Source organism: Thunnus maccoyii, chromosome 22, assembly GCF_910596095.1.
Source record: "Thunnus maccoyii chromosome 22, fThuMac1.1, whole genome shotgun sequence".
Taxonomy (NCBI): domain Eukaryota; kingdom Metazoa; phylum Chordata; class Actinopteri; order Scombriformes; family Scombridae; genus Thunnus; species Thunnus maccoyii.
In genome coordinates this window covers 8,960,544-8,980,647 of record NC_056554.1, presented here as the reverse complement: position 1 = coordinate 8,980,647, position 20,104 = coordinate 8,960,544, and the positions used below count along the sequence as shown (strand labels likewise).

At 38.2% G+C, this 20,104-nt stretch overlaps 2 protein-coding genes across 3 annotated transcripts in view; both read left to right on the top strand.

The window, feature by feature from the left end:
* LOC121889326 (serine/threonine-protein phosphatase 2B catalytic subunit alpha isoform) overlaps nt 1–7,447 on the top strand; it is a 74,512-nt gene extending 67,065 nt beyond the window's left edge. For both annotated transcript variants that reach the window (XM_042401193.1, XM_042401192.1), the window contains one exon: nt 5,660–7,447. In XM_042401193.1, the coding sequence (XP_042257127.1) occupies nt 5,660–5,862 (203 nt within the window). In that variant the 3' untranslated portion in view covers nt 5,863–7,447. The remainder of the gene's footprint in view (nt 1–5,659) is intronic.
* A 1,525-nt stretch (nt 7,448–8,972) lies between these two features.
* On the top strand, nt 8,973–18,202 carry LOC121888818 (integumentary mucin A.1-like). Its single transcript, XM_042400328.1, has 13 exons — nt 8,973–9,275; nt 11,801–11,884; nt 12,858–12,947; nt 13,103–13,192; nt 13,550–13,639; nt 13,838–13,873; nt 14,010–14,030; nt 15,175–15,264; nt 15,369–15,410; nt 15,845–15,943; nt 16,032–16,056; nt 16,152–16,234; nt 17,275–18,202. Exons 1-13 carry the CDS (start codon nt 9,215–9,217, stop codon nt 17,286–17,288), a joined length of 825 nt encoding a protein of 274 aa, XP_042256262.1. The 5' UTR covers nt 8,973–9,214; the 3' UTR covers nt 17,289–18,202.
* The last annotated feature ends 1,902 nt before the right edge of the window (nt 18,203–20,104 follow it).

Below are 20,104 nucleotides of genomic sequence, written 5' to 3'. Positions count from 1 at the left end.
TTTGTTTTTCCAAAACTGAGTGCTTGTTTGGATCTCAGCATTTGCTCTTGTCAGGATAGACGCAGGATTCTCTGTGAAACAAAGGATGAATTGGAATTGACAACCAACTGTGAATGAAAGGGGGATAGCTGACGTCTGCCTTTTCATTCACAAGATAAAGCAGAAATCCAGACAGAACTTCCCTCTCCTCTCACAGGTTCTCACATAACAACAGCCAGGAGTTTCATGAATACACTCAATGTTATATTGCACACATTAAAGTCTTATGGTTATAGGAAGGAAGGTTACTCTTTACTTTAAAGCGAGCCTGAAACTTTTGCTGAACAGGGTCCACTATGGCCACAAAAACAGTTATGGGATAATGGTAAACACTTAAAATATACCCTAAACTGTCTCAGTAATGTCTGTTACAGTAATGTCTAGCTTAAGTTCGCTAACATTAGCCACCATGAAACACTGATCATATCAGACCAAGACGGTCCGTAGCAGCAAAACCCCTGAGTTTAAAGAAATGAGCAAGGGTGCCTTTAATTTCACACTTTTCATTTCTAAAATGAATAGTGTGTTATTTCTTATTTTAAAAGTTACATAATTTCATGTAAACAGAGAACGCCCCTTAGTTTTATCTTTGACATATGAAATTCACAGGATTTTAGAGGATGCAGGTAGAATGATAGGAAATTCTTACAGTAGCTGCAAACAGAAGAAAAATTAACAGAAAATTTGTATTATTTGTTGTTTCCACAAATAATGTAACAGGTCAACTACACAAATAGTTTTGATTTGGGAGCTCCTGTGTGGGGAGAAGTAACCAAATTGGAACAGAGTAACATTTGGACCAAATTAGCGAATCTTAGGAATTTCAATCAGGGAGAATGGGATGCACTTCTCTATTGCAGCCCCACTGATTCAGGGCAAAAATAGCAATAGACACAAAGAAATTACACTTATTAAGCTCTTAGCTCAACATTAACTATATGTTTGGAGTTCCCTAACAAGGTTTTGAAACCACTAAACACGCTGGTACCCAGAATCGTGTTTCTGCTGCTGACCTGAATGACAGTAGTGATTAGAGGACTTGCTGTGGTCCTAGGGATGAGCATATATGAATATGGAAGTTGAAGAGTATTTGTTTTGAAGCCATTGCAAGCAGCTGACACTAAAGAGAACCCCAGTGGAGGTAGAGTGATGTTCAGAGATTCCTGTTGCAACATTGGTAGAATCACATTGCTCCCCTCCTTTTAGGCAGACGCCAGTGTGCTTCTACTGTAATGTTGACTCCATCAACCATCCTGTTCCACTCGTGCCCTTTTTGTAATTTCTGCTCATCTTCATGGCGAAACTTAGTCTTCAGTATTGTATAGCTGTTACTTTGCTGTCACCTTCTGCCTCATTACCTGTCTTTGTGTAGCTGATTTACACAGTTGTGTGTGTTCATTTATTATCTCGAGAAAGACGGTAAAAACTTGGTAAGTGGTCAGTATGCCAAAGGTTCTTTTCCCTCACATTTTCTTCTTGTACACAAAAGTATGCCGGCACTTTTGATATTTCGTATCAAAAGATGCAAATCTTGCAGTCCCAGATACTGCTCACAACACAACATCAACACTACATAATATCCGTTTTCCATGCGTCCTGTTTCAAAACTCTCTTTTTTCCATGTACGCTTTTATCAGTAAACAACTCATATATTCCCAGCTATATTGTGTTGTATTTGCTATTAGTGTTAGTGCTAAGGCTCATCCCTCTCCACTTCCTCCTCCTCCTCCTCCTTTCTCCCCTATGCTAACATCCATGTGTCCTTTGTCATAAAATGTGGAGATAACGTTAACCTTTGTTGTCGGCATTGGCTGTCTTTGCTGCTCATTGACTTGTTCCTGGGACAAAATGAACTCCTGCTCACTTCTCTCATTCGTTTTGCAACCCCCCTCTTCTTCTCTTCAGCTACTATTGAAGCTATTGAGGCTGACGAAGGTAAATAGGTCTGGCTGCCCTCTTCTGTTGCTGTTCATGGCAATAGAAAGGGGGCTCTGCTGGGTTTTCATCCATCTCGCTGGTGCTTGAATAGAGTGTGTTGGGTGTTTGGGCTAACAAAATGTGGCATAGTATTAACAGAGAAAAAGAAGTAAGTAATTAGGAAATCCTGTGGTCACACCTGTTTTAAAGGGGAATGGATTTCATAGCACAGATTTCATAATCACAGAGATCATACTGTGATATTGAGTGAGTGCAAAGCAAATGCTACATGTGCTGTTTCCACGGAAATGAGCAGATTAGTCTTAACTAACACAACAAAATGAATATTACAGTAGCTCTCGCAAATATATTCTAACATGTCACTGTTAATAGTATCTTTCATGCAAAATAAACTAATGAGAGACACTCAAGATAAAGATTGCACATTCACACTCTTACAATGTGGGAGGTGTAAATATACAAGTATCATCAGGTCATCTTGGAAGCAGTACTGAACCAACATACGGTATCCTTAAAGCCCCTGAAAACTTGGCTTTAAGCCTCAAGTATTTCTTCACAAGATTAAATACTCATCACTAAATGAGCTAACACTCAAAAACTTGATTAATCTGCTTTATCAGGACTATATGGATGTGGTTTGATCAGATTTGACTCTCGGTGACCAACAACAACCCATCAGCTGTCATCAACTGAGCCCCGCCCACTTCAAACCAGTGTGAACAGCACTGAGAAAAAGAAATAAATACAGAAATCTCTAATGCAAAATAAGCAAAACAGTTCTAACTTGTAAGAAAATAGTGAGTACATGGACAATCTTATCATTCGTAGTAGGAAGCTGATAGAGAAAACAAGTTTTCAGGGCCTTTAAGTGTTAGTGAGTCACACAGCACTTGATCAGTAGATCTCATCAAGGCACAACATTTTTGATGGTGAATAAGAAGAACCACACATTCATGCTGTCCTGAAGGAATCAACAAATGTTTGTAAAATATGTCAACAAAAGTAACAAAGAGAATATGAAGTTGTGCGTAGGTTTGGCTTTATCGCTTATCTAAGGCTGTATGAACCTTGCCAGAGGAAGGGAGTCTCTTAAACAAACAAGTATTTAATTTGAATCACTCAACATCCTGATTTTACTGTGGTTAATCTGCTTCTTACTTCGTAAGACAGCGTGGCCCCCCCTGCTTTGCCCTCACACAATCCAATGGAGTCTTGCTATGAAAGCTTATCATGGTATTTCCCCTTTGAAACAACTGAAGCAGTTGTGCATTGTTGTTGCAGTTCTATGAATATAGTAACTACTGTGTATAGTTTGAAATCTAAATTGGATTCTCCCCAAAATCATTTTTATTTACATCACCACAGGCGCAAGAACAACCTCAACTGCGAGCTAAATAGTAGTTTGCCAGCTGCTATTTATGTTGGAATTGTCCAGTACTTCCTCTCTAGCCCCATAGAGGACAGTTCATTGTAGTGTCGAGACACTTCTCTGCTTCTTTCTCCATGTGGATCCTCTGTGGCCCTGCTGTGTCGTGTTCTTTCCTGTGAGCTGCTAATAACCTGTGTCTGACCTGTGCTATGCAGCAACACAACTACGCTGCCCATCATGCCCCTCTCCACGCTCCCCAATTTCCTCTAAAAATCCTCTAAAAATAATGCCCCCCCCTCATTTTAGAAAATCTTTGAAATCATAGTTTTTATTGTCATCAAGACCTTCCCACCCCTCCCCACAGCCTTTATGAAAGGTGGAAGTAACATCAGTAAAACTTTTTGTAGTTAAACAAGACTAGGTCAAAACCTATAAAACAGGAAGTGGCAACATTCGGCCGAGGCGACTGATGAAGTTACACCAGAAGGCCGACCAATGGTGCAACTTCATCACTCGGTCACTCAGTCAGTCAGTCACAGCCTTTGGTTGTTGCGGTCCAGCCAAAAATGGTCTGAAATGAAACTCTGAATTTAATAAAACAGTGTTGAGTTGACAAATATGATCAAATCAGCCTGATTTTATTCATTTCAGTGGTATTTTTTTTTAAAAATCAGACATAATTTTTTCCTATTTCTATTATTCAGTTCAATGTAATTTGATTATTTAAGTGTAAATCGTATTGTGACCTCCACCCCTCATAACCACCAGTGAACCCTCAATTGCTGCATGCTCCAAGCAGACTAAACAAGTCGTTAGCACCCCAAGTACCTTTGTAGTGTCTTTGTACGTGAGCTCAGTCTCAACGTGGTTCTATTTTGTGGAAGTGAATGTCTCAGTGGGCTCCACTAGTGTTTTTTTTTTTCTCCCCTTGTTCTTTTGTCTCTTTGATCATTCTCCTTCTTCCCCTTTTATCATTTTTAATCTGTGACGTGATGGGGCGGTCTGGATGTTCGGGGTCCTCAGGTGCTCTGGTTTGTGCCTTTGAGTCAAGATATTCCTCAACATTAGCCGTATTTTTATTGATAAATGCTCCGATATCCTCATAGAGTCCATATGTGTAGAGAATTTCCAAAATAGCAGCACAAGATGACCAGAAGATATATCTGTAGCTGTCTTTTCTCATATTTAAGGCTGATAGAGCATGGATGGCATGGCACAGTGAAAACCTGTTGACCCTGATGCCAGGAGTACCCACGATAGATTTAGAGGGATTATTTAATCCTGTTGTCTGTCCAGTTATAATATTTTAAAACTCTGATGGTGTTAATGTGTTGTCATTTCATAAAAATGAGTTTTATCCTTTTACATTAATTGTTCTCACATGTTATTGAAGCACTAAACTAACATGCAAAATGATCAATAGGAAAATATGTTGTACAATATGCTGTTGTCCTTTTTAAAATCATAGCACATTTAAACAATTCCGCATTGTTTAATTAACAACTTAGTTCAGCTTTATGAAAAATACAGATTCATGTCACATCATAGTTACAGTTTATATGTAAATTTTAATTTAAAGGAATAGTTCTACATTTTGGGAAATATGCTTATTCACTTCCTAGCGGGGAGTTAGATGAGACGGTTGATACCACTCTCATATGTCCAGAAGCCGGTTAGCTTAGCTTAGCATAAAGACTGGAAACAGGAAAACTACTAGCCTGGCTCTGTCCAAAAGTAATAAAATCCGCCTACTAGCACCTCTAAAGCTCACTAATTAACATGTTATATCTCGTTTGTTGAATCTGTACAAAAACAGATGTAGAAAAATGACAAGTTGAGTGACAGTTTCGCACATGACCCACATAAAACTTTTCCATCCAGTCTTTATGCTACGCTAAGCTAATTATCTCCTGACTGCAGCTTCACATTTAACGGGTAGACATGAGAGTGGTATGGATCTTATCCAACTCTCAGCAAGAAAGTGAAAAGTTTATTGATTGAATGATTAGTGTAAACAACCTTTAAGCTACTCATTTTTCATGACCTGCAGTGGATGTAGTCAACAGCTTCTCAGATGCAGTCTCTAAGTTGTCGTTTTCTCAGAAAAACGCATTTTTTTTTACTCATAACAATTCCATGAAACAAGATCAAACCAAAGATGAGACAAATTGATGTGTGGGTGAATGTGAGCGTGGAAAGCGTGACCCCATTTATTTATTTATTTATTTATTTTAATCATTTCATCTCTCCCCTCTAAAATCACCCCTGATTTCCCCCATTTTCTCCCCTTTTTTTTTTCTTGCATCTCAACAGCCATCAAGGGCTTCTCGCCCCAACACAAGATCACCAGCTTCGAGGAAGCGAAGGGCCTGGACCGCATCAATGAGAGGATGCCGCCGCGGCGAGATGCTTTGCCATCAGACGCCAGCCTGAACTCCCTCAACAAGGCCCTGTCCTCAGAGACCAACGGCACAGACACCAAGGGAAGCACCAGCAGCGGCAGCAACATCCAGTGAAGGCCAGCAGCAGGCGCCATCTTGGCCAACGGGGCTGCCCCGCCCCCAGCCTCATCACGGCCCGCCACCACAGAAAAGGGGCAGAGGGTGAAGGAGTGGAAAGGAATGGGAGTGTTGGAGTGTGGAGAGGGCTCACACTGGGGGGGACATCTCACTTGCTAGTCTTTGGATATGCCTTCAAAATATTAGTTAATAGTCAAATCTGCTAAGTTATTGCTGGTTCACGTTTCTGAACGGTCAGGCCTGTCTGTGCTTGATTCTACACCACACCGCAGTATGTCAGAGAAAAAGAGAGAGAGGGAAAGTAAGATCTTAAAGGTGATTTATTTGTTTTATTTTTTTCTTGAAAGACCCTTGCTCATTTACACCGAAATGGAAAGTCGTGTAACTTCTTACTAACTATTGTACGTTTACAAAAATACAGCACTAAAAAGGACAGAACATGAGATAACGTTTTTAACATATAAGGGTGTACAAACTAAATAAGGACTATTTATTGATAACTTTTTTTTTTTTGCTACTCTTATAAAATAGCTCTGAAATGAATTAGGCAGTCTTAAAAAGAATGTTGCAATGTTGTCGAAATGCCAAATAATGGAACGTTTTATGGTTTTGTACATATTATGCTTACCTCAGGTTCTTTTGGTGTGTGCTTTGACCTGATTTTTCTGTATAATGGCTAAATAACTCGGTAATGAATACCTATTTTCTTGAGTTTCATAACTGGAATTTACATTTACCTATCTATCATTTGCAAATATGTTTATTTTTTGTCTCTTTTGGAAGGGGGGGGGGGGTAGATTTATTGTGGCTTGCTGGAATTGAGTGTTAATTTTTTCTCTTTTTAAGTATTGCGAACAAAGTAAAAATAGAGAACCTATATTGTGTAAAAAAAAAAAGAAAAAAAAAGAATACAATAAACTTAAAGTGTCTGCCTATGCATGTTTTATAAAAATCAAACAAAGGAAATAGAAAATCTGAATACCTTGGCTGTGGAAGCCTGTTTTGAAATATATTGCGCTTTAGTGAACATATACTGGAAACGTATACCTGCATACTTTCAATTAACACCATGATGCTCTATGCCTTCAACTTCTTTTGTAATTGAAGCATTTAATTATCTAAGATGGACGAGAAATCATATTTTTAACCTGCGCTTGTAAGTGCACACAGTCCAATTAAGCATGTTTGACAATTCTTGTGAGGTGTGTGGTTACAATGTGGAACTCAAAAATGCATGATTAGCTGTTTGTGTCATATAACAGGTAAATCGGTTTTGTTCTGTTTTGTAAATGTGCCACAGAAAGTGTAATTTGATTATTATTACTATTATTATTTGGAACTCTGCTTTGTATATCAGTTACAGGTTTGATACTGCTCAATACTTTAAGATGAAACAAAAAAAATACTTCAATCTTTTTTAAGAACTGCTTAAGTGCCCAAGTAATTCACTACACGACATGAAGCCTTGCTTTTGTAATTTAACTTCAAAACTGTTGGCAGATGAGGCATGCACTTGCAACTATGAAAAGTATTTTATATAACTGTTCAATAAAAATGTGCATGAATTTCAACTTGAAATGAACCTGCCTCTCCTCTATGTGTGTGTGTGTATGTGTGTGTGTGTGTGTGACTTAGGCCTCCACCAATGATTATGCAACATAAAACATCAACAATAGAACAATTCACACCTCGAAGTTCAAGAGGGGAAAATATATAATAGACCTTTAAAAAGCCCTCCAACCCTACATATTACCTCCAACTGTCCTCTATATGGAGCCATATCGTCTTTCCATTGTTAGGAGTTGATTTTTTGTAAAATAGTCTTAGTGTTTTGCTGTTCTGTGTACAATTTTTTCTCAAGTGGAATTTGGCATTGACTGCCCAGTATGCAGATAGGAAATTGCTCCTTGGCAATTTTACAACAAAGGTGTTTCCTCTTCATCAACCTTCGTGACTTCTTTGATTAAACTCTGGAGACAAAGCCAAGATTGCGCAAGTATACCTGTCTACATAAGAGACAAATACCTGCAGTCTTCCCCTTTTTACAAAGATAAAATGTGGATTGGAGCGTAGAGACGTAGACTTTCAGAACAATTTGTTTTTTAAATTCCAGAGCAGATTTGCACCTCAGAAATACACATTTTTAAGCATAATGAGGATTCAAAATAACATTTTTTCTTTACATTAACTGCTCTTCTGCCATGAATCTAGATAAGATACTCCAACGTCAACCCTAAGTTTCACTAAACAGCCTATTTTCTTGTTTCTGCTCCTGGTTTCTGAAGTGTCCTTCAATGTTCTGTTCAACTGAAATCAAACACAATGCTCAAATGAAAGGAAGTAAACTCTGGCATCCTGTTTTTTGGGAGGGCCAAAAAACAGGAGCTAGATTTTGTAGCCTCAGAGGGATAATGTGAACACTAAGTGAGTTTGATCTTTAAGGGACAATGAAATGAGGACTAAGGCCGGTTGTTTACAGCTTCTGTTTGGCAGTAAAACGCTTTTGGTGTCATATAACAGCCTCAGCAAAGATATTTTAGCTATCATTTAAGATGCCTAAATAGTAATATGGTTTAGCCTCTCTGTAGCCCTTTAACATTCTGCATGGTGACCTACCTGAGGTCATCTCCATGCATTCAGGAGGCACTGCTCCACACACAATGAAGAATAGTGAAACGTCATGCTTGATATTTGAGCAGCTCCCTTGGGCTGGCTCTGTGTCGTCTGTTCCAATCATTGTTCAACAAAACAAATGTTATTTTTTATCAAGTATGTGCTGTTGATCCACACATGCATGTGACAGCTAGTATGAATCGGAAATGTGAGGCAACACGCGCAAGTGTGATCCAAGTAGTTCCCGTTAATGGATGGGTGAGGCTTCTGAAACACAAGTGCCTCACATCAGTTCATCTTATCATATGATTTATTTGATGCACGTTTCTTAGATAGCATATTTTTTGGTTGGCATCATCGTTCACAAATGAAATTGTTTTTGCACCCCGCGGTCTCCAGTAAGCCCCAGCCTCCTCCCAAATTGGTCAAGTGGTGTCAGAGCAGGAAAAAATAAGAGATGGGAGTTGACGTTGCATTGAAACACGTTACTCCAAACTGAGATTCCTGTCAAATAGGATTGAGGCTTGCACCCACTGGCTGCCTTGCGCTGGTCTCCACAGCCACCCATTTTACGTCAGAAAAGGGAAGCCAGTGTATTTCCTCCCCTTCTTTATCTAAAGGAAGTGCCAAAATAAGCATCAGCAGTGGAGCGCCCAAGCTCGGACACCTTTTCCACTGGTCAGTCAGTTAGCGTCTGAGGAAGAAATCAGAGGGGTTCACAGCCGCCAGGATCACCATGAAGACCATCAGGGTTCTTGTCCTCCTTCTCCTAGCATCTGTCCATGTCTTCACTCCAGGTAAGGAAACCATTCAAACTGTCTTTGACTGATACATGCTGTTAGATTTCAGTGAATCAGAGCTGAGGGCCATCAAAAGTCTTCAGCTCTCTTTAACTAAGATAGTGTCAGCCTTTTTTCTGTGCATAGTCAGTGCAGAAATGATTTCCTTTGTGGACGTGTGAAAGAAAATTGCAACTTATATCTTATAGTGTCAAAAAATTGACTCCATTGTTGTGAGAAAATAAATATAATTTTTTTGTTGTTGTGCAGCAGTGGTTGTTGGGATTGAATGTGTTATATGTTTCACTCTTTTTTTTTTTTTTTTTTTTTTTTGGTCATGTAATTTTGTTTTGTTTCGGTATGTGCAAAGATAAAGATCACAATGTTGTTCAAAAGACACTCACACTTTGAACGTTACCTCGGAGACAACCACTCAACGAATGCGTTTCCATTTATCCAGGCTGAGATAAGATCTGTGTGTGTGTGTGTGTGTGTGTGTGTGTGTGCGTGCGTGCGTGCGTGCGTGTGCATCTGTGGGCGTGCATGTCTTCAATTGTCCCCTGCTTTTATTGCAGACCATTTGTACTAACAAGAAAGAAAAACTTGCAAGTAGTTTGTTATTTTTGCTAGATTTAGTCAAAGTGAAGGCAGAATTTCTTTTTTCATTATGAACATAAGAAATCATCAATCAAAACCTCAGAAATGAGGGATCTCAAGTGCCAAAGTGACAAATGACTGTCTCCTGGTTGAAGCAAAGCAACAAAAAAAAAAGGGGGTGGCTCTGATTTATTTGTTTGTTTTTCTTGTGGAGAGGGAAAATAACTTTTATCTGTCCTGCACTGACCAGATAGGTGATCTAACAGCAGATAGCCAGTGGGAACCAAGCTGCCCCCTCTCTCACAGAGAAAACAGATCATTGTCCTGAGACCAAAACGTCCCAACTGGCAACAAATCTACTTCCAGCGTTTAGCAGTAAACATCTGGAGGAAACACCCTCACCCTGCCCGCTGCTCACCCAACAGAGACAGTTTTACAATTTTTTTTTCTCCACAGCATATAAAGAAAACCAATATGAAGAAAAAGAAAAAATAATTAGTTTTAAGCTTGGCCGTCTAATATGTTTGTATATTATGTGCAGACAAAAAACAGACTTGAAACTTGGACTTAAATCAGACTGAAGAGGAGTGGAGGCTGTACTTATATACTACACCCTAATTATTAGACTATACAGTGAAAGGACTTAGTCTCAGCTATGTAGAAAACAGTTTTAATACACATAAAAATCTGTATAAAATAATGGTCTGCATTCAGAGGCTTTAAAGATTTGACTTGAAGCAGCTAAAGGACTTGAGACTTGAGACTTACTCCAAAATTCTTAAGACTTAACTTGGATTTGTTTAGAGTGACTTAAAGGACTCGATATGTGCAATAAAAGTACTTGAGCCCAGACTTGCACTTGATTTGGTTGTTTTTTTAGGTTTTTTTTAGATAGAATTTGGATTTGCTCCAAAATACACCAGACTTGACTTGGACTTGTCTGTAATTGATTTAAGGTTGACTTGGACTTGTCTCAAATGACTTAAAGGACTTAAAATTTGACTTATAACTTGCTCTAAAATACTTATGACTCAGGTTTGACTTGTCTTGCATTACTTAATGGACTTCAGACTTGACACATGTGGTAAAATACCTGAGGCTTGACTTGGACGTGTCTTGCATTACTTAATGGACTTGAGAAGTGACTTGGACATGTCTTAAATGACTTACTGTAAAGAACTTGAGACTTGACTTGGATTTCTCATGGCATGAAGAGTTCATCTAGTCTTCTAGCTACTAACACTCATAAAGCCAGACAGAGCTGCATGTGGTCTGTGCTGAAACGTGCAGTTCAGCCGTTCAGCGAGCGCTCTGGTGTGAAATATGTTGAATGTAGTCACAGCTGACAGCGGTGAAGACAGGAAGCCTGGCTGCACAGGTCAGGGGGACAACAATAGTGTGTCTGGGACAGGATGCAGCTTCACACTGCTGCGGTGCTTCAAGCAGAGGATATCCACCTCAACACACCACGACCGCCACCACTATCTTGACTTCTCATCCTCAGTCTGACACTTGGAGCAAGGGCAAGCCTCTGTCTCAGACACTGGCCTTTAAAGCCGTGCCAAACAGGAATAATGCAAATAAGCATCTGTGAACCTAAAATAGAGAATCTGTCTGAGGAAATGTTTTACAAAGGCAAATGTATGCTGGTGTTTTCATGATGGGAGCATTTTTAATTCCTAGATAACACAAGTTTTAAATATTGCACTCAGACAGTAAGGATGTAGAGCGTAAGAGTCAGCAGGATGGTTTAGTGATCCCAGTGTCCAGTGACTGTGAGCACAACGTTAGTCTAAAGCAATCAGTAAAGACATCTTTGATACAGTTGTGAATGGAGCAATGTGATCGCTGATTTCATCTGTAACATAAAAACATGCTATTTTAAAATGTCAGTCAAGCTCCATGGTTGTGGTGTGACATGTCACAGTTGTGTTTCTGCTTTACAGTTTCATCAGAAGGTTCAGATGAAACAGACAAACAGCAAAAAGTGGACAAATCTACAACATCAGCACCAACAGTAAAGCCACAAAGTGAGTGAAGCATTAAAAGAATAGTTCAACATTTTGTGAAATTAATTTTTCTCCTTTTGGTGGAGAATTAGATGAGAGGATTGATACCACTCTTATATGTGCATTAAATATAAGGCTACAGCCTACAGCAGTTTAGCTTAGCACTAAGACTGGAAACAGGGGGAAACAGCTAGCATGCCGCCGCCCACCAGCAGCTGTAAACCTCAGTAATTAACATGTTATATCTCAGTTGTTTAATTTGTACAAAAATTGAAACCAGGGGCATTAACTTCCTGGAGTCTCAGCTGGTTGCCTGGCAACTGCTCCTAACCAAGAAATCGTCTGGCACGTAACTTCTCTTAAAGGACCAGTGTGTGTTCCACAGAGCCCACCATGTTGCATCGCCATGTTTCTACAGTAGCCCAGAACAGACAAACCAAACACTGGCTCTAGAGAGGGCTGTTCACGTTTTTTGCCAATTTCGCAGCCACTGTAGTTTCTCCTACATGCTTGGGAAGGGAGGGGTATTCAGTTGGTTGCAATCTGCAACCTCACCACTACATCCCACTAAATCCTACACACTGGTCCTTTAAAACTCCTAATTGTCATTTTTATACTTTAGTTTTTTTAACTGATTAAACAACCGAATTTTGTTATCTTTGGACTGAGACTGCGGCTAGTATAGCTTCATATTTAATGAACAGATATATGAGTCTTGAGAAGAATCATGAGACATCATGAGAATAAATAAAAGAATTTATCTATTTTTTTTCACAGTAGACAAACTGCTGTGGGAACTGCAGGGTGGGGCAGAGTGTAAATTTAGATTTATACAATCCTGCATGTTGTCGTGTAGCCCAGATTCCTCTGTTGAAATAACAGTGATTGTTTGATTCCGGTGACAGCATGACCAGAGTTTATTTTCTACACTAACTTACTTACGCAACCCTTTTTTTTTATTTCAATGCCTCTCTTTTTTTTTGCATTCCAACAGCAACGACACCTCCTGCATCAACACAAGCAGCAACACCAGCTACAACACCAACAACAACAGAAGCAACAACAATCATATCAACAACAAAAGGTTGGAGGATGGATGGATGGATGGATATATAGATATATAGATAGATAGATAGATAGATAGATAGATAGATAGATAGATAGATAGATAGATAGATAGATAGATAGATAGACCATTGTTCTGAAAACAGGTATTTTCCCTTTTTCCCCCCAAAACAGCTGTGTCTCCAGCCATAACAACTGTGAAGCAATCTTCCTCAATTCCACCAGCATCACCAGACCAGAAGACTGTGAGCACTCCTCCACCAGGTGCTGAAAGTCAGACTTGAATACCTTATGCAATCTTTGTTTTTCATTGGTTTGGTGGAGATACACAGCGGTATGTTATAGTGAAGTGTGACAGAGATTATTTGGGCACTTAAATAAACTCTATCTGTGTCAAAAAAAAAAAAAAATGCTTTTGCAAAGTTGGCCTGATGGTGGTAAAGTGAAGCACGTCAAAAGTTTGGGTCATAAAAATGCTGCAGACCTGGAGGATGAGTCAAAAAAAACAATTTATCAGAGTCATAATAATTATTAATCATCATAATTAGCAATATCATTACTGATGGAGATTTGTTAAATTTACATGAGATTTTTTTTTCTTTTCTTTATTAACTTTAATAGCTAAAGAGCAAACTAACATTACGCAGCCAAGATCCTCTAACCATCCAAATCCAGGAAACCACTCAGATGAACAGGAAAATGTGTTACCAGGTAAGTGGACATTGGTACAAGTATTACATCATTACAAGTACTAATTTTTTATTTCTTAAGACTTTTCTTACTGTTTGACAGATTATTAGAGCTTGTAAAACTTAATATGTTATCATAGTTTATCCGCCAGTGAGTGATTGATGTAATCTTTTTCAAATGTGTTGACAGCATTATTAAAACTACTTTAAATTTTGTTAGGACCAGATGACACCAACCCTGCACAAGGATCAAATGGTATGTACAAAATTAAATCAAATCATAAGCAAGTCAAATTAATTAAAAAAACATTATATTCATGAGTAAAATATAGACATAAACAGTATTTAAAGTTTAACTAAAATTGAGATATGCTGATCTTTATTTCCTGCAGATACAACTACTAATGCCACAGGTACAGTATGTCAGTCATATACACTACATTACATGTTTTGTCTTGTAGAGAACAAGCCCTTCTTTCTAATTATCATTTTCTTTATATTTATGTATTTACATTCATAGATAAAAATGTAATGCCAACATAATATGACATATGATCACAAACATCCTCTTTAGTCAACACTGTCTGTGAGGTGGATACATTTACTCTAATGGCTTCACACATCCATGACAATGTACAGGCAACCATGTAACCATGTAAAACCATAAACCATTTACAATCTTACAAACTTATTCTGAACTCTGTAACTGTAACAATCTTGACTGACTTCTCATATTTGTATATCTTTATTAATTTCAATATGATAGCATTACCTTGAACTGAGACTATTATAGCTGGGCCTTCAGCTAAAATTATCTCTGTTAGAAATCTGTTAAAATCAGCAGGAGGAGGCTTGCAGCTCTCTCTCAAATAAACAAACAAACAAAACTACAGTCATGTGTGCTGTTATTATTCATGTATAAATAAAAGAAAAATACATTTGTCTCCAAACTTATTTGGTCTGCTACTCAGAGCTTTAATAAATGCACTACTATTTGAAAATAGGTTTCCAGCTGGACTGGCTGACAGGACACTAATACTCGCTTAGTATGATGCTAACAACATATTAATACAATGGGAAATCCCATAAAGAAATGGCAAAGCTAGCAGAGTTTTCCCAACAAAATTTCCAAACAAACAACACTATAAGGGGGCCTTGAATTAATACATTAAGAACATAACTACAGCATGTGCAGCGAGCTAGTCTCAGCTTCAGGAAGCCAAAAAAATATTGTCTTTGGGAAGGCCAAGGGGATAATTTTTGGTCCCATCCACTATAAATCAAAATGTAATTGGTTAATTCACCTGTCACTTTCTGAACAAACACAGTAATGAATGAGTCCTAACTAATGAGTGAGCCAGCTAACCCTTTCTCTTCCCAGAGACAACAACAAAAATAAATCTGATTGGATAATTCTATTTTCATAGTTTAAGAACAGTAACTCTTTCATTTCTGAAGCAAACCTTATGGGAAATGAGGCTAAAATTGGAATAATTATTAAATGAAAGAGATTAAATATAACATTTAAAATGCTGATATGTTTGTTCTTCTCTGAAGGCCCAGAAGGCCCTAAGACTTCCCCTCCGCCTAGCACCAGTCCATCGAAGGTAGGAAATGGGAATGAAATGGCTAAAGAGAAAGGTGCTGGTAAGTTATACTGAAGAAGTCATATTAAATAATGAATCATTCTCAATCATACTGTTCACTAACAAGGGACAGGAAGCTAATCAAAAAACACATTATTTCAAAAGGTTCTCAGACTGGCAGTGATGAGAAGGCTCCCCCCAAATCAGGTAATGTACTAAACTGTACTCTGCTCTTGTTCGCTGGGTGTGCTCAAAGATGGAGGTTTTAAAATGATCTAACAGTGACTCCTTATATGTGAAAGGGGTCACAAAATCAGTTATTGCAAGTTCAACATTTTAAAGAAAAAGTAATCATATCATACTGTACCATGCTAACACTAATTGGGGATTTCGTCAAAATTAAGACCAATAATGAAGCAGTTGCAGCCCTTTAAAGTAAGAAAAATTAACCTTTAGTGATCATATCCATGGATTGAGGCCCTGCAGTGTGGAGACTATGATGTTAAAGTGATTGGTTTGATTGGTATGCTGTAGTTTAAGGTCAACTGCTTCATCGCTTGTCTACCAGTGACATTTTATGCTCAACAGACAAGTCAAACTGGATTGATGTTGTTGACGATCTCCTCCCGTTTTACCCTCAGACAAAAGGCTGTGGTTGATCTTGTTGCCTGTCCTCCTGGTTGGAGCTGCTGCTGCCATCATCCTCAAATTCAAATACAAGAAGGCCCACGATCACACAGGTACACACAGATAACTCACTTATACATCATTTAAATGAAAAGATACATATTTCAGCCCCTAAATGAGCTCTTCTCTTCTATTCAACAGAAACCATTGATAGTGGAACTGAGAAGTAAGTTTAAACTTTGCGTCATGTAATGGATTGTATTTTAAATGTGCATTTACAACCAAAGCATTCACCCCTTTTGTCTCCTGAACTCTCTGCAGTGCATCTTTCCAAAGCAGACCTGAAAGCACCAAAGATGGTGTCATGCTCCTCGGAGTTAAGTCATCAGGCGGTGAAGAAAATGGTGAGCTGCCTTCCATCTATTTCCTGCAAGAGCTCCTTCCAAGTTCCTTCTGTTTTTGCATTCTTCCATTACTTGGTAAAGCTGTTTCTCCAGACACAAACTTGCAATTATTCCAGGGAAGTTACTGGCTTTTAATATCTCATTGTGCTGTATGGACTTTTGGGCTTTGCTGGGCAACAGAAGGTGTTTCCTGTGATTTCGCGCCCCCGCCCTCGAACAAGCAGCAGGGCTTGAAAGATAGGGACTTCCTAACATAAACACAGATTATTTTGGACGGCAGCTATTGTGCAGCCAGTAAATGTCAATGTGGCCCAGACGTTGTGGGCATGTGTGTTGGTGGAGTGAATGCATGTGCACATGCACGTGTGAGCATATGTGTCATACGGGGTTTATACACACATTCTATACCCCTACACCTCCACCCATAAAAAAAAAACTTGGTCACTAAATATCCTGCCTTCCTTCCCTAATACAATCGGGCCTAGATGACTTGACTGTGAGCTTCGGAGGGAAATGGAGTCATGCTTTTGGAATTTTGCTGAGGAAGAAAGTGTTTACGTTGTTACAGACTACTGGATTTCTTTGGATTGCAGCTTTATAAATTCTTATCTGACTGCCAAACTTGTTCCCCACATACTGTACTCTACACAGATAAAACCTTACAATCCCACGCTCAAGCTAAAAGCTCAATAACAAAAACAGCTTCTTTTTTGAATTAATGTTATTTATCAGCAATTACACCAGAAAAAATAAGCTTATCGGTCCTAAAAATTAAATTTAATATGATGATTCAATACATTTATATGACGCTTGGCTTCAGGAAATCGTGCGATTTGGTTTTCAACCAGTTTTTTACATTTTCACCTCATAACCAGGGTCACATACTCGCCCTTACTCTACATAGTCAATGCAGCACTGCCGTCTAGTGTTTCATCGTTGCAGGAAGGAAAAAAAAAAAGGAAAAGCTTAAATACAAGACACCAACCCCAGAGAATTATTTAGATCTATTCAATCTCTATGTTTCTCTATCTATGTTTCAGCTGCTGCAAGATAAAATGAAGGCGACCAGTGGATGATTCACAAGTGTCGCCCACGCGGTGATGTTCTGGAGGAAACTGTTTAGATGACAGATTTTTTTTAAATTTTTTTGTGAATTTTGTGAAACATTTTGAACAGCAGTTTTATGTATGATTCTGTATTCTAAAAGCAGTGTTTTTGTGACTGTGACAATGAGAAGTGAACTTATTCTCAATCACAAAAGTTCCTAAAGACTTAAAACTCTTCGAATTGAGAGCATAAGCAATACTCTGTAAGCAGGTGAATCACTGCCTGTGGAATACAGTAAATCCATTTTTAATCTTTACAAACTTTTACTTCAGTATACTATTGACAAAGACATGTTGTGTCACAAAACACATTTTCTGTAAAGTGCACTGACCTCGGATCCAACAATATTGGATGTAATAAATCACTGTTAATTGCATAGTTTTATAATTATCATATGCTTTGGTTGGTTTGTTACACATCATTTATTTGCCTTGAATTGTTTTACAGATTATGATGGCATTATTTTGTGATTGCATAGAGTTGTATTGTTGTCCTTTGTCACTGAAAGAACAGACCTTTATGAGGTGTGAGATGTTTTTTTTCCTGTTTTTCTATGTATCTTATAAAGTTTTGTTTAAAAGGAGGTAGCTAAATATTATTCCATCAGTGTTCTCTACTTGGAATTTTTTTTGAAGCCAACAATCTTTCCTCTCGTGACAATACTGCACATCCACAGGCAATTTGGTTTGTGCATGTGGCTAAACTCAAAGTAGTGAGAATCTGCAGTAAAGGTGTTTTTGAATGTGTATTTTTGCATCAAGCACAAGAAAAAAGCACAGTTGATGCAGAGGATTGTAATCTAAAGACACTGGAACTGTTTTATGGCAAGAATTAAACCTCTAATAAATCATGACAAAATGTTTTGTTATTCAGCCTCAATGCATAAAATTTAATCTTAAATTTATCTTGGATCTTTAGTTGGTTTACTGAAACACATATTTTGCTCGATTAGATATTTATAGGGAATACACCTTTCAACAATTTTATAAAAATACACTAAACGTAATATAGAAATAAATGAATCATTTTAGCTGTGAAATGATATTGACTGTTCTATTAGACTTCAACAAATAACCTTTTAAATTTATTTTTAGTTGCTCTTCTTATGTGTCTGTGGGACTTCAACAAACCCAGTAATCATACCTGCGTAGCCTGATGAAAAACCTGTTAAAAATCATGTTTGTCTTTATGATGGCAGGAAATTTGGGAATAATATGTTTTATGCAACCCATGACCTCCACTGGGTGTAAGTGCAGTGATTCGCCACTGGGGGGAGCAGACTGTCAACACAACACAAGGGAGCTCAATTCTTTGGCCTCCAGTTCTTACGCAAGTGTTTATTGCAGAGGGGTTTCATGAGGTTGTTGACAGAGGAGTGAGATATAGGCCACCAATGCTAAAATCTCACTCCGTGTCCCTGCTTGATTCACAGCATAATTTTCATACAGTACATAAGAAATCCAAAACTGTGTCATCGAATCTTTCCACGCTGACGTTTTATTAAAGGAACAATACCTGCATCGATTCAAATGACTTAATAAAAAGACGCTTTTGCCATTTTGTTGTTGTGACCTCCATTTTGAACTGATTCACACTCTGGCTCTATCTCTGTGGCCTTTGTAAGCTGAGACTGGGTAACAGCTTTGACTGTGGGCACATTTCCACCAATCAGACAGTGAGCAGATTGGCAGAAAGCCCATCACACACAAGTATAATGCCTTACCACCTGTGGCATGGGCTGAATTACATTCAAGATGCCATGCCAGACTTTTTCCCCTCACAGTGTTTTATCTCACTATTTAGGTCAAATAGCTACTTTTCCATTTTCAAGATGTTTTCACTTTCTCTTTTAAAGCACGTTAAACCTCTGACGGCAAAAAAATCAATATAAATGTTGCCCTTAGATTTCATTTCAATCGAGTGCCTTTTTTCTCTTGTTACATAACTGAAACTGGCTGAATGTCGCCTTTGTAAGGCAGCAATCTCATTTATTGAAAACTCCTGTATGCTTCACTAATGGAGGTATGTTTCACATAGTCGATCTCTAAATCTGATATGTTTGCAGCAGATTGGACAGTTTAGCATAATGAAAATTGCTGCCTTAGCGGTTTGCTCTCGAGGAAGTGACTTACATAAAATGTCCATAAGAAAATGGGGTCAACTGGTTTGAATTCATAAAACTGACACATCAAAGCCCTTTTGACCCATAATTCGTCAAGGACAGGATTTAGATGTCAGCTAAAGACGAACACGTTATGGCTCTGTTTGAACTCATTATTGAATTAAGGACCCAAATGAGATACAAGTTTGCTTTGTCTCTAATTGGAACCCTCATGTTTGTCAAATAAACACATTCATAGTACTTTACCTTTAGATGGCCTTTGGTCTATTTTATCGCCTAATTTGTGCCAAATCAACACAACTTTCCTAGCTACCAGGTACCTCAAGGAGTGTCACAGTCTAATTATTTCAACTGTGAAGGGAACACTAATGAAAAGATGCATTAAAACCAGGTGTTAATATGACTAGGATTTTGTATTTTTGCAGGGACATGTAGAATCTAGTGACAGTACTACATGAGATGATGGAGATCTGTATTAAATGGATAAAGCACAACAAGAAAACAGAGACAATATTTATCAGGTATAAAGGAGTAAGAAAGTGATAACCATGAAAGTATTTTGTCTGCTTACTGTAACAAAGAAAAAACTTATTTTTTACTTGAAGGACTTTACTCCCTCATTTAAAGACATGTCAGCTATG